Genomic DNA, 13,139 nt, shown 5'->3' with positions numbered 1-13,139 from the left:
ATACCTAACCATTCTTCTCACAGAAAGTTGTTATTAATTAGCCACTACCTCCAAGGGATCAGTGATCTTGGAAAGTTGTTTAGTAAAATCTTTTTAAAGTTCTGTTTATCTCCCCCCTTCCAAGTTTTTGTATCTTTTCTTTTCCTGTGAAATGTGGAATGAATTCCATCAGCTAAGTCATCTACAAAGTAAACAGGTCTAAAAATGGCAACAGCTGCTTGCTAAGAATCTCACTTCAATGGGAAAGAGCAGGAAAAGATTCAGTACAGATAGCTAAACTCTTTAAAAAATAATACTGTGACAGATCAGAAGAGCACAAATGTTACACAGCTATTGTCCTGCCAGGAGAATAGCTTGAGCTGCTGAACACAATTAATTAACCCTTCCTTCATGCTACATGAATTATATACAATTAGGTGCAAGGTGCTTTTGCCAAGTTTGTGTTATTCTCTCCAGACCTCTTTATATCACCTTTTAAATGTCCTTTTGATTTCTTTTATTGAACAAGCCTAAAAGTATTGACATGTACTTATGAGATACAAATGTTTAAAATACACAGAGACCGATCTGTGTGGCTGTGTCTACGCTTGCATTCCTCTTTTGAAAGAGTCATGCAAATGAGGGAAATCATATCTGGCACCTCATTTGCATATTCTTATTTCCAAATAGCTTCTTTTGAAAGACAAAAACTTGCGCAGATGCTGCTCTTTTGAAAGAAAACCCCATCTTTGAAAGAATCCTTGTTCCCTTTTCTTATGGGAAGAAGGATTCTTTTGAAAATAGGGTTTACTTTGGTAAGAGCAGTGTCTACACTGGTTTTCTTCTTTCGAAAGAAGCGATTTCAAAATAAGAATATACAAATGAGGTGCCAGATATGAAAATCTGCACCTCATTTGCGCTTCAATTTCCCACACTTGTATGCCTCTTTCGAGAGAGGAATGCAAGTGTAGACACAGCCTATTTGAGTACACCCATGTGTGCATGCTCTCACATACACACACAGGCCATGTGTTCTCTGAATTGTGGCTCTTTGAAACATAAAAGAGGAAGGGCGGCTTGTGTGTCATTTGCACCAGCAAAGAGCCCTTTGTGTTATCAAGGGACCCATACAAGGATGGAAATGGAGGTACAGGGTTTAGACTTGCTCCATCCTCACTGTCTGAGGGAAACTCTAGGAAAGGTAAAACAATTTGGTCTGCATTAGCTTTCCCCTGTATAGAGCCCTCTGTGCTATGAAACTGCCCTTTACAGGGGATTGGACATGTCATCTTGGGACACCATGCAACTGAGCCCTGGGGAGATGGGCATAGTGTGTGTGCGCTGGGGGGAGGGGAGGGCGTGTCGTAGACCATGCACTCCTACATTTGCAGTATGTGCCTGTGTTTTTCTTGACTTGCATGTAGTTTAAGGGCCAAACGCTCTACCACTTCCACTGGTTTAGGGAATGGACCTCCTCACATTCGCTGGACAAAACTCCATGAGGGGAATATCAGTGAGTTTTCCTTTTCCCATAGGTCTTCCTGAAGGCTGATAGTATGGTTGCATCTTTTATTTGTGTCTACCAGTCAGGGGCTATGTCTACACTAGCACACTACGTCGAAGTAGCCTATTTCAAAGTAAGACCATAGGCTACTTCAATGCGTATCGTCTACACATCCTCTGGGGCTGATGCCGTCGACACAAGCACTCCCCATCAAAATAAGGGGCCAGCAAAGCCTACGGATGGGGTCACAGGCTGGTCTAGCCCTTCTGGGGCAACAGCAAGCCGCTCCCTTAAAGGGCCCCTCTCAGACACACTTGGCCTGCACAGCACGCGGTCCGCAGAGCTGACAACCAGTTGCAGACCCCGTGCACACAGCATGTACCCCCAGCTGCAGCAGCAGCAGCCGCCAGAAGCCCTGGGCTAAGGGCTGCTGCACACACCGACCACAGAGCCCCGCAGGGGCTGGGCACAGCGTCTCTCAACCCCTCAGCTGATGGCTGGCATGGAGGACCCTGCTATTTCAATGTAGTGGGGCATGGATTGTCTACACACGCCCTACTTCGACGTTAAATGTTGAAGTAGGGCGCTATTGCCATCTTTGGATAGGAATAGCGATTTTGACGTCTCGCTGCCTAACATCGAAATAGTGCAGAGCACGTGTAGATGTGATGCGTGCTATTTTGACGTTGTGCCAGCTACTTCGAAGTAGCCGGCTAGTGTAGATGCACCCAGGGAGTGCAAAAACATGGTTGGAAGTCATGAATATATAGCCAGTTTTTAAGGAAACACCCTAAAAATCAGCATAGATTTTTGTTTGGCTTATCAGTCCTGAAAATAATAACTTTTGCTTCTGTATTTGAACAGAAAATGAATAGAGTGATGTGCCACATCAGTACTCTACAATATACATGTGAAATAGGAAAGTTATTCTGCTAGATGCAATGAGGATTCCAAAGTGCTTTATTGTAAGCAGGCCCATAGCTAAGATTGCCCAATACTTCCCCAATGTCTTCACCTGCTTATTATTTTGCCAAATGTTAACCATTTTGGCTGAATTTTTCCAGACCAGGTGTCAGCCTCAGGTGGATTTATTTTGTTGTTATTGTTGAAAGTTTCAGCTGAAAAAGCCTAGTCATTTCTGCGACTCAGGTAGGGAAAATATAATTTGTTGCCTGTTATTTTTTTTTTTTAAAAATGCTTGAAACCATTTCATTGAGAAGCTCTAGATTTTGGGGGCAGGACCTTGACATTTGGCAGAGGTGTGGCCATGGTGCCAAGGGTGTGTCTTTTTCCCTGTGTGTGAACGTTTCCCCAAATTAGCCATGGTGCAAGCTAATAAGACATTACAGTTTGCACATGCTCAACAGAGATGTGTAGAGTTTGGAAGCTAAATTCTCAGAAATGTCTTGGTGCAGTGAGTACTCTTAGCCACGCACAGCTACGTATGAGCTGACCAGACTGCACGCACACCAGCCCTGCAGAGCGACTGAGTGTGCTTCAGTCCAGGGCTGCAGAGAGATTATCAAGACTAAGGCAAATAAAATCTGATCACATAATTGAGTGATGCTCAGACTGTGTGTCAATCTTGAGCCTCCAGTGGCTTTTTAGTGGGCCCCCTGGCTCTTTGAAGCATATGATATTAAAACAGAGTGATTTAATTATTAAGCACTCTGAGCTATTGACCAGTCAGAATGCGTTCACTATATTATTAACAAATTAAGCTATCAACGTGTACTAAATTACTGAACTTATTTGCTGGGAGAATATATTAGTCTCAAAGTAAACTAAATATTTCCCATCTTTCACACTGCTTTGGCTCCTTTGTTTATTGCCGATGGCTAATTTGGCTCCCTGAAGCACTGAGGTCTCAATATCACTGGTGTAATTAAAGTGTGTACCATAAAATGCATACACACACAGGGGCCGAAATAAAAGTGCATGAGTAATCTTTATACTGGCATTTCCTAACTTTTTCTTGGCTGTGCAGTCTTTGTGAACTTTTAATGTAACTTTTTGTGAAGGAAATGAAGTGTCTGCCTGCACGCACACACTATTAGCCTCAAACAGCAAAATTCAGATCTGCATCCATCCCTGGTTGTTCCTTACTCTCAAGGATATGCACTCACACATAGTTACAGCATAATCATCCATATTTTATTTTCCTAAACACGTATACCATGCTCTCCAAGCAAAGTCAAGTACATTATTGCACAGCCCCTGGAGCAGCCCTGGGAGGCAGACTGTGACTTGGAATCACACTCTGACCCCCATTTATCCCCGTTCACTGTGGGAGGTACCATGTACCAGACCTAAACGAAAAGCATTGGATGTCTACTTCTAGGCTGGCTGGGTAGCTCCTGGGTGTTGGGAAAGGGTCCGGACACAGGACCAGCTCTATCTGTGAGTCACTGTCTGTCCTGTCCAAGCACAATAGAAGTAGAATTCATGAGTATTTTTTTCTTTATTAATTATGGGCTAGATTCAAGAAAAAAATAAAATCCAGCTGGACTCTGTGGTCTTGGATTTCTTCACAAGGCCAGATGATTTTTCACAGTTTCCATATCACATGAGCCAAAGAGAGGTGGTTTTTTTTTGTTTTTTGTTTTTTTTTTTTGAAACACACATCATTTAGCACCATGTAACTATACATGTAACCCTAAGACGCACTGAAATGTCACGGTCCAAAGAGCATTAGTAATCATTATCATTATTGTTGTTGTTATTTGTATCACCATGGCCGTGTCTACGCTAGCCCAAAACTTCGAAATGGACATGCAAATGGCCATTTCGAAGATTACTAATGAAGTGCTGAAATACATGGTTAGTGCCTCATTCGCATGCGGCCGGCTGTGGCACTTCTAAATTGCTGCAGCTCGCTGCTGTGTGGCTCGTCCAGACAGGGGTCCTTTTCTTAAGGACCCTGGGAACTTTGAAATCACCTTATTCCTATCTGCTGATAACCTGTAATTATCTGCTGTAACCTGTAATAACCGGTAATTTCTGTAAAGCCCCGAGGCGCTGGGAGAGCAGTCGCTGAAATGGTGCCCCATTTTTATCTTTTGTCCAGTTTTATTTCAAACATCTGAAGTGACAGATCTTCTACACCTTCTCTTGGGAGGCTGTTCCACTGTCTATTACATACCACTGTTAAAATATTTTAATGGATAATCTGACTTACTTTGCCATTTTAAAACTTTGTGTCATTATTGCTTGTACCATTTCAGGGGAGGGTTCTCAGAAAACTTTCTGCTTATGGTCCAACTCTGCCCTCATTGAAGTCAATGGTGAATGCTTCATGGACTACAATGAGAACAGATGGGTCTCCCATTGAGTCCACTGGGAGTAGGGTTAGATGGCTCTTGGAGTGGGGCCTTGAGCACAAGGGGCAGGCCTCCCCATGCAGCCCTCAGGGCCACACTGTAGCCACCCCAGAAAGCCCTCAGTGCTGCCCAAAGCACACCACACAAGGCTCCAGCAGTAATTTCAAGGCCCAGGGTTCTGGCCACCACTGCTGCCCTGGTTGCACACATATCATAGTGCTGGAAGAGTTGTCAAGTCTAGTCCCTTGCACCTATCACCACACCTGACATTTTTTATTTAAATCTAACCTGTGCCAGACTCTTGAAAGACCCCCCTCAAGGACTGAACTCTTAGACCCAGGTTTACAAGGCCCTTGCTCTAACCACTGAGCTATCCCTCCCCCTAGCAGCAGTGACAGCTGGTAGCCCTGGGCCCTTCTGACTTACCAGGCCTCGGCAATTGTCCCCTCTGCTGCACTGCCACCCCCTGCATAGGACACAATCTCCCTCCCATTAAGATGGCCACAAAGCAAGGATTTAATAATAAAAAAAGAAGATAAAAACTCACATCAAGGATTTCCTTGTTGGCTTTTGGGGAGGTAGCCTCTCTCAATTCTTTAATAGCAACAGGAATTTTAACCTTCTCTCCTTCTGGAATCCACAGGCCCTATAAAATACACAAAAAGGTTACCTAGCTCCTTAGCCCAATGATTCACTATCGTTGAGGTCACAGCAAATGCATGTTTTTAACATTCTTGTCTGTGCTGTTCTCAGAGCAGACTGAAACATTCCAAGCAAGGATTAGGGGAGGCTAAGCGGGCAGTGAAAGAGGTATATAGCAGTTGCTCTCCCTGGAGGGCTGCAGAGAATCCTGTTCATGGATGGCATCTGCCTCAATCTCTTGGGCCCGATCGTCAACAACATGCATATGCAGTTACCTCGAGTCAAATGTGTGGAGAGCCCAGAAGATGAACAAAGGACAATGTGTGTGCACCGATGCCCAAGTAGTGCTAACAATCATGGCAATGTTGGACACAATTAGACATAATTATTGGTTGGACCTCTTTAATCTGGACTTTCCTGGACTGGCATCATCGGTGATCCCTTGAGTGCTCTAGGGCTGGAACACCCATGGGATAAAAACAAAAGGCTGGAGCCAGAAGTTTTGCTAGCCTAGGGAGAAACAGAGTCATGGAGCTCCTGTGCCCAGCCAGTCAGCTGCCAGAGCAGTGGGATTTGGGACTGATGGGAAGGGTGCCAGTGGCCGGAGCAGTAGAGCCTGAGTGCTCATAGACATGAACAGCAGCGTTTTGTGAGGGACAGTGGCCAGGAGTGGAGGGGCAAACACTCATCTCCCTGATCTGGCAAATTCCCTGGCTCGGGAACAGTCAGGTCCTGAGAGTGCTGGACCAGGGAGGTTCAACCTGCAGTCTTTGCTGAACTCATTTTTCACTTGGTTGATTACTGTGTCACTTCTAATTTATAAGATGCTGAATGATGGGACTTGGGATTTTCTCATGCGCAACTAAATTTCAGCCAGTCTGCTCCAAGGCTTGTACATTAATTCAATCCTTAATATATATTATGAGTAGTAAATTTACATGAGAATGCTTTCTTATGTACTGTCTCCTGCAACAGATAGCCATTTAGACAGAGGGGTTTTTGGGGTCAAAAGAGGAAATCTTCAAAAGCACACTTGGAGACTTGGGCTCACAAGTGCTATTAAAAAGAAAAACTTATGCTCCTAAGTTTCTTACGAGCATATGAAAATCTACCCCCCAAAGGTCTAAACTTGAAATTTGGTAAATAAATCTATATTTTACATTTCAGTACAAAATGGTATATAACCTTCAAGCTTCCTCACTGAGAAATTTTTTTTAGAGAGGTTAATTCCATAGAGAAGGAAGAATAATGGGTGTAGGGAGGGAAATCATTCTGCATAACAGAGGAGGTCCAATTGGTTTTTCGTAACCCTATGTGGTTCTTTTGACCCAATGAATGTAAGCCACAAATAAAAAGAGAAGATTTAAAAAAACAAATTATGCTTAGCACAGCAGACTGAATTGGCTGCACTTTGATTTCTCTTCTTAACATTTGAACATCCCTAAGAAAGCATTTCTGGCAGTGGTATTTTTTAATTAGATGCACTGGCTCTATACTCAGCTGTGTAGCTTTCATACCTTCTTGTGCATTCTCTCTCTCGCTCTCTCTTGCACATGCACACACACATACGCACACACACCCACATACACACCACCCTTACCTGGCTCAAGATAAAGATGGCTTGGAAATAATTCAAAAAATAATAATTCATGGCTGTTTTCAGCTTCTAATGCAAACACTGTTTAAAGGGCTTTGTGTGCATGCATGTGATGAGAACAACATGGTGGTCTTACCTTATAAACAGTACCAAAAGCTCCAGAGCCTAAAACTTTGACCTTTTTAAATTCTGTTTCCTTTAGAATCCTCAGAAGAGCTTGGTTTGGCGCCTCGCCACTGGGTGTTAGAGGTTCAACAAGCTATTGTGTACAAAGGAATTGGACTTTAGAAAGATATACAGTAGAGGAGGAAAACAAGCAACACATGCTATTGAAACTGAGAAAACATTGTTGGTAATAATGCAAATTCTGTCCTATGTGGTGCAAATTCTGCTCTGATTTACAGCTATGAAAATCCAGAGTATGCCTGGAGTTCATGACGTCAGTGAAGTTACTCAAGACTTCCATCTGTGTCAGTGAGACAAGAAAAAAATCCATGGAATTATTACTTGATTTACACAACATAAAAGAGAGCAGGATGTGAGCTAAGCATGGCAACTAACATTTTGAAAGAGCACGGAGTGATGTTATTGTTCATTTTAGGATGCAAAATTTATACCCTTGAAACGTGTATAATATTGACCAGTTTAATTATCACATATTCCAGGGTTTCCCAAACTTTATATAGTTAGAACCTGTTTTTTTTTCAGTACCTTCTCTTGTGGCCCAAAATATAAAACACATTTTTAAAAAATGAATACATTTTCACATTTATTATTTTTTCAGAATAATAATAGTACATAATAATATAAATCTTGATATAAAATATGTAAGTGCCTAACTTATTGTTATTATCTTAATTACTTTGGAAAATATGAAACATACTAAATTAATAGGATCGTGCATGATAATTTGTGTATTTTCTAAGAACCAGTATTTTTTTTCCCCAAGGACTGGTACTGGACCATGGACCACACACTTTGGGAAATGCTGACATATTCCATAAAAGACTCATTTCTAAAAATAAGTCAGAGGTCCACATTTTAAAAGGTTATACAATGATCATTGTGAAATTCTGCAGCTTTGCCTTGCTTAACGAGATGAATTTACTACAGTATCGGAGGTGCCTTCTTTGCTTAGTATAGGGAACTACTGCAAATGCTGAGAGAAGATTACTTATTTAACCATGCAGCCAAGGGGTTTTGAAGTTGACTAATAGCTTTTATTTATTTGTTCTGAATTTTGTAGTATTTTTTCTAAGAAAACAACAACTGAGTTCCTTCCAATGACAGAGATTAGATGTTTTCCCACCATTTAATTTCCCCTTCTATTACTGTGGTGTGGTTTTCTTCCCCTGAACAACTTTCCTAATAGGACACACAGATTTGGCCAGATACAAATCTGTTTTCGGCATGCCAGCCATTTTCTCACTTCAATTAATAATTCTCATATTAAGGAGTACAAAAAGGTATCACATGAACCAAGCAAGGTATGTGCTATAACATTGCAACTGTACAATACAGAGGCTCATAAAAGGTTGCTACGTAAGTTAGCAAAAAGCAGGGCAGCTTCAGGAGTTTTATCACTTGACTTTGCAATGCTAGTGAGGGAAACAGTCTTCATTAGAACTGTGAATACAATGTGTTAGTATCTTATTAAAACTGATTTGGAAGGAGAAAGGGAAGAGCCATTTCCGATTTGTTTTGATTCTGGATTAATTACTCCAAGCACAGAACATAGCTCACAGTATAGTAAAAGACGTGTTTTCGCTATTGTTAGGCTCATGTTTAGTGAGTAATAGTTTTCCAAAAACACAAAAACAAACAAACAAAAAACCAAAAATAAAAAACCACATGAGTGGAATAAGGAGCAACTAAAGGTAGCATTAGCTTTGCAACTGAAACTCAGTCTATAAAGTCCTGTTCATGACGTTTGCACTAGAATAGAATCCAGCTGTGTTGGCTCTGCACCACTAACAGGACTACTAAATAGTAAAAACAGTATAAAAAATTCCTTAGATTTTGTCATTAGAATAAGCAGATCAGACACCTACGTGACTAATCAGCCTAGTTCCCAATGACTTTCTGCAGAAGTTAGGCACCTAATTCACTATAAGGTATTACAATTTTTATCCAGTGATAAGATCTGAGAATTAAGCAATATGGTGTCATATTTACATCGCCACTTTTCAGAGCAGAACTGCACATAACACTTTATCCAAAAACCAGATAATATTATACTCCATGTTTGTAGTAGGGCGAGGGCCACAGTAATTTGACCCAATAAAACAGCTCTTTCTGAGATGCTGTGACACACCAATCAAGTTCGTTAACATATTTAGAAACTGTTTGCAATACTTACCTCCCTTTCCTGAAGCAGCCTGCGCAGTGTACGCTTTCTAACAATGCGACGTCTGCGCAGGTAAAGCCCTATGCCCAAAGCTATCACAACCAGACAAAGGATACTTCCAACAACACCAGCTGCAATGGATGGGACTTTGGAGCTAGAAGACAAAAATGGGGAAGAGATCTGATTTGGTATAAGAAATAATATATGATATATTTTTTAATATGGCATTCCGTGTGAGAAATGTGATTAATGTGAATGTGAAATTTGATCAATCTAAGGCGACAAGTTGAAGCTCTCTTTTGACCTACTTGTAATCAAAGCAACTAGGGTGTCAATAATTTGAAGGTTTTCATTTAGGCCATGTCTACACCTGCCCCCTACTTCAAAGATGGGAGATTACTAACGAAGTATTATGATGAATATGCAACACATCATTAGGCTAATTCTCTCCCACGGCAACTTTGAAGGGTCAAACTTCGAACTGTTGGCATGCCGTATAGCTGTGGGCACTTCAGCCACTTTGAAGTGCCTTTATTCTCCAAAAAGTAGGTACACTCATCCCTCGCTCTACGAGCACAATAGGTTCCCAACTTTGTGCTCGTAGGTGAAAACTCGTAAGAGGGACCCTAAATTCTCATTAAAATACATGTAAAAGTCTCCGATTGGTTCCTAGAGCTTGTGAAGGAGTGGCAGCAGGTGGCGCTGGTTTTGAAAGGTAAGTGAACCTTGGATTGTGGGGTTGGAAAAGGTTAAAGGCTGAGGGCAGTTTGGGGCCATGAGTGGGAAGGAGGGTTAAAACCTGGTGCCTGGTTGGGTCCGTGGCGTGGGTGGGGGGTTCAGGCTGCTGAAGGTTGGGTGTGTGGTCCGGCGGGGGGGTTGGGGTCAGGCTGCGGCAGGTTAGGTCTACCAGGCTGGCAAGGACAGAAAGCGGGGATGTCAGGCTGCCGTGGGGCAGCAGAGGGCAGGGGAGTTAGGACACCGCCGGGTGGCAGAGATGTGTGGGTCAGGCTGCCGTGGGGCCAGTCTGCGGTTCCGCATAGGGGTTAAGGCTGCCACAGGTTGGAGCTGTGGGGCTGGCAGCAGGGGTCAAGCTGCTGCGGGGCTGGGGGTCAGACTGTGGCAGGTTGGACCTGCGGGGTGGGGGGTAAGGCTTGTATTAGCAGGGGGAGTTCACTCCTACAGTGAATAAAGGTAAGTAAACATGTCCCTTGTTTAAGCGAGTACTCATGAGTAAAGTAGTCATTTAACAAGGGATGAGCATAACACACCAGCCCGTACAGTGCTTACCATACAGAGCCTTTTCAAAATGTTTTTCAAACTATTTGAACAGATACAGTGACATGCAGACTTTAGAGAGACAATGATGGTTCACAAATCCTAGATTAACGGAAGAAATACATGAATTTGGAAGATTAAGACTTACTACTTTTAAAGTCCTGAACAAGAAATGTCTAGAAGAAAGGAATCAAGAGCTTAAATACAATAGATAAAATACATACATGCTTACAGTAGATCAGGTGAAAAATTTTCTAATGAAGTTTGTTTCATTTAAGAAAGGCCTTTTTTTTAAATAAAAAAATGCAAACTGTTGCATTTTGGGGAGTAAAGGCACTATGAAGTGTCCATGGCGACATGCATGTCAGCACTTCAAAGTTCGACACTTTGAAGTTGCCGTGGAGGAAAATTAGCCTAATGAATTGCTGTATATTTATCACAGTACTTATCACAGCATTTCATTAGTAATCTCCCATCAGGCTGATTGCCATGCCCCCTTCGAAGTAGGGGGCAAGTATAGACATAGCTCAAGTGTTTGTGAGTTTGTATTGAAAAAAACCAAAAACTTCAACACGATTTCAGTTGCAGGCTTGAAATAGACCAATTTATATATTTTTTCCAAAATAGTTTCACTTTCACTAACCATTATAGAAACCATGACTGAACACGTTCACTCACTGAAAATAGGGTTTAAGAACATTTTCAATTAAAATTTAGGGTAAATGTGGTGAAAAATGAGAAAATTTTGCAAAAAATCAACAGTTTTGCATTTTTTTTTATTTAAAAGAAGGGCCATTCTTAAATGAAATAAAACGTCATTAGAAAAATGTTGGCCTGATCTACTGGAAGTATATATGTATTTATATACATATTTAAGCTCTTGATGCCTTTCTTCTAGTCATTTCTTGTTCTGGACTTTAAAAGTAGTAAATCTTGATCTTCCCAATTCACGTATTTCTTCCGTTAATCTAGGATTTGCGAACCATTATTGTCTCTCTAAAGTCTGCATGTCACTGTATCTGTTCAAATAGTTTTAAAAACATTTTGAAAAGGTTCTGTATGGTAAGCACTGTACGGGCTGGTGGGTTACTTACTTTTTCTGTTTACCTTGTGGTTTTAAAAATAGTTATTTCAGTACACAAGAACAGGATTTTACTTTCAGATCTTCACAAAGGATCTTACCTCAGAAACTATGCACTTGAAATACACAGATCTCCAACTAACAGCAATCATACATTTAGGTCCAAAGCCAGAGAAGCACTAAAGCACTAAGTTTCATTGGCTTCAACAGGAATATTCATACACTCAAAATTAAGGACGTGCTTCTCTGAAGCAGGACATTATTATGCAGATTTTTGCTGGGGCTCTGGAGTTACTTCTCAGTGTCCAGTTACTTCTCAGTGTCCAGCACAAAAATGTAAATAGGAATACGTTCTTTCCAACTATATCATTAATCGTGACAAATATGATAATTACCCTAATGGACAGCCATCAAGACCCGGTCCTTTGCACCTGTAAAAATGACAATTACAAATACATATATTAGCACCAGTTCTTACTCTCACGTGCTCTGGAATAACTATCATCATTCCCAACTTACCTTTTTGAAAAGTGGTCTGAATATTAGCATTCTGATTAAGAACTAAAAGAACCGTTTGGGAAGTATTATTTTGCAAGCTTTGCTGCAAAAGCTGGGCCCAGTGGCTCTGGTGTTCAGTGCATTCGCTGAAAAGGACAATTTATGAATGCCGACCCATGAACACGGAAGAATATAGCCAAGGCATATATGCACATCATTTGACTGTACCACGCATCTCCAACATCTTTTTTTCCTCAAGTACCTCTGCTTGTCCCTGTAAGTGCTGCCTTATTCAACAACTTCAAAAGAATTCACTTCTTCATCTCTACCCTAGGGGGCTTGAAGCGAATGATCACAAAGAGCTGTTTGGTGGCCTGTGTGAAAGGAGCCAGCGATCTTGCCCTGAGTGGGCAAATATGCATTACATCAGGCTGTTTTTTTTTTTTTTTTTTTTGGTTACCAGGGGGACAAGGATTCAATACGTCTAGAGGGGGAATTAATCTTTTTCTAGGTTAACCATCTCATACAAAAGAGAGGGTTGTGAGGAAAATCCTGGACTGCTCTTCACCAAACTACAATAACTGGTCTGTGGATCTGTGAACGATGTCAGTGTCCGGACCTTCTAGCCTAATGAAAATTATCACTAGCAGACATCTCCTCATCAAAAAACAAGCAGTCCTGTAGCGCCTTAAAGACTAACAAATTCATTTATTAGATAATGAGCTGTCATGGGTAAGACCCACTTCTTCAGATTTGACAAATCTGAAGAAGTGGGTCTTACCCATGACAGCTCATTATCTAATAAATGAATTTGTTAGTCTTTAAGGCGCTACAGGACTACTTGTTTTTCTGTGAAGCTACAGACTAACATGGCTACCCCTCAGAGTATTTCCTCA

The 13,139-nt window shown here is 41.5% G+C and overlaps 1 protein-coding gene across 1 annotated transcript in view; it reads right to left on the bottom strand.

Moving 5' to 3' along the window:
- The window catches only part of EGFR (epidermal growth factor receptor), a 227,961-nt gene that overhangs the window by 21,994 nt on the left and 192,828 nt on the right, over positions 1-13,139 (bottom strand). Inside the window, exons 16-19 of the mRNA XM_074988061.1 lie at positions 12,141-12,176; positions 9,402-9,543; positions 7,179-7,301; positions 5,351-5,449 (exon numbers count right to left, since the gene is read on the bottom strand). Of these exons, the coding sequence (XP_074844162.1) occupies positions 5,351-5,449; positions 7,179-7,301; positions 9,402-9,543; positions 12,141-12,176 (400 nt within the window). The remainder of the gene's footprint in view (positions 1-5,350; positions 5,450-7,178; positions 7,302-9,401; positions 9,544-12,140; positions 12,177-13,139) is intronic.

The sequence above is a fragment of the Carettochelys insculpta genome, chromosome 2 (genome assembly GCF_033958435.1).
Source record: "Carettochelys insculpta isolate YL-2023 chromosome 2, ASM3395843v1, whole genome shotgun sequence".
Lineage (NCBI taxonomy): Eukaryota > Metazoa > Chordata > Testudines > Carettochelyidae > Carettochelys > Carettochelys insculpta.
Note: the sequence above shows the minus strand (reverse complement) of the source record. Positions and strands in the feature narration are given on the sequence as shown.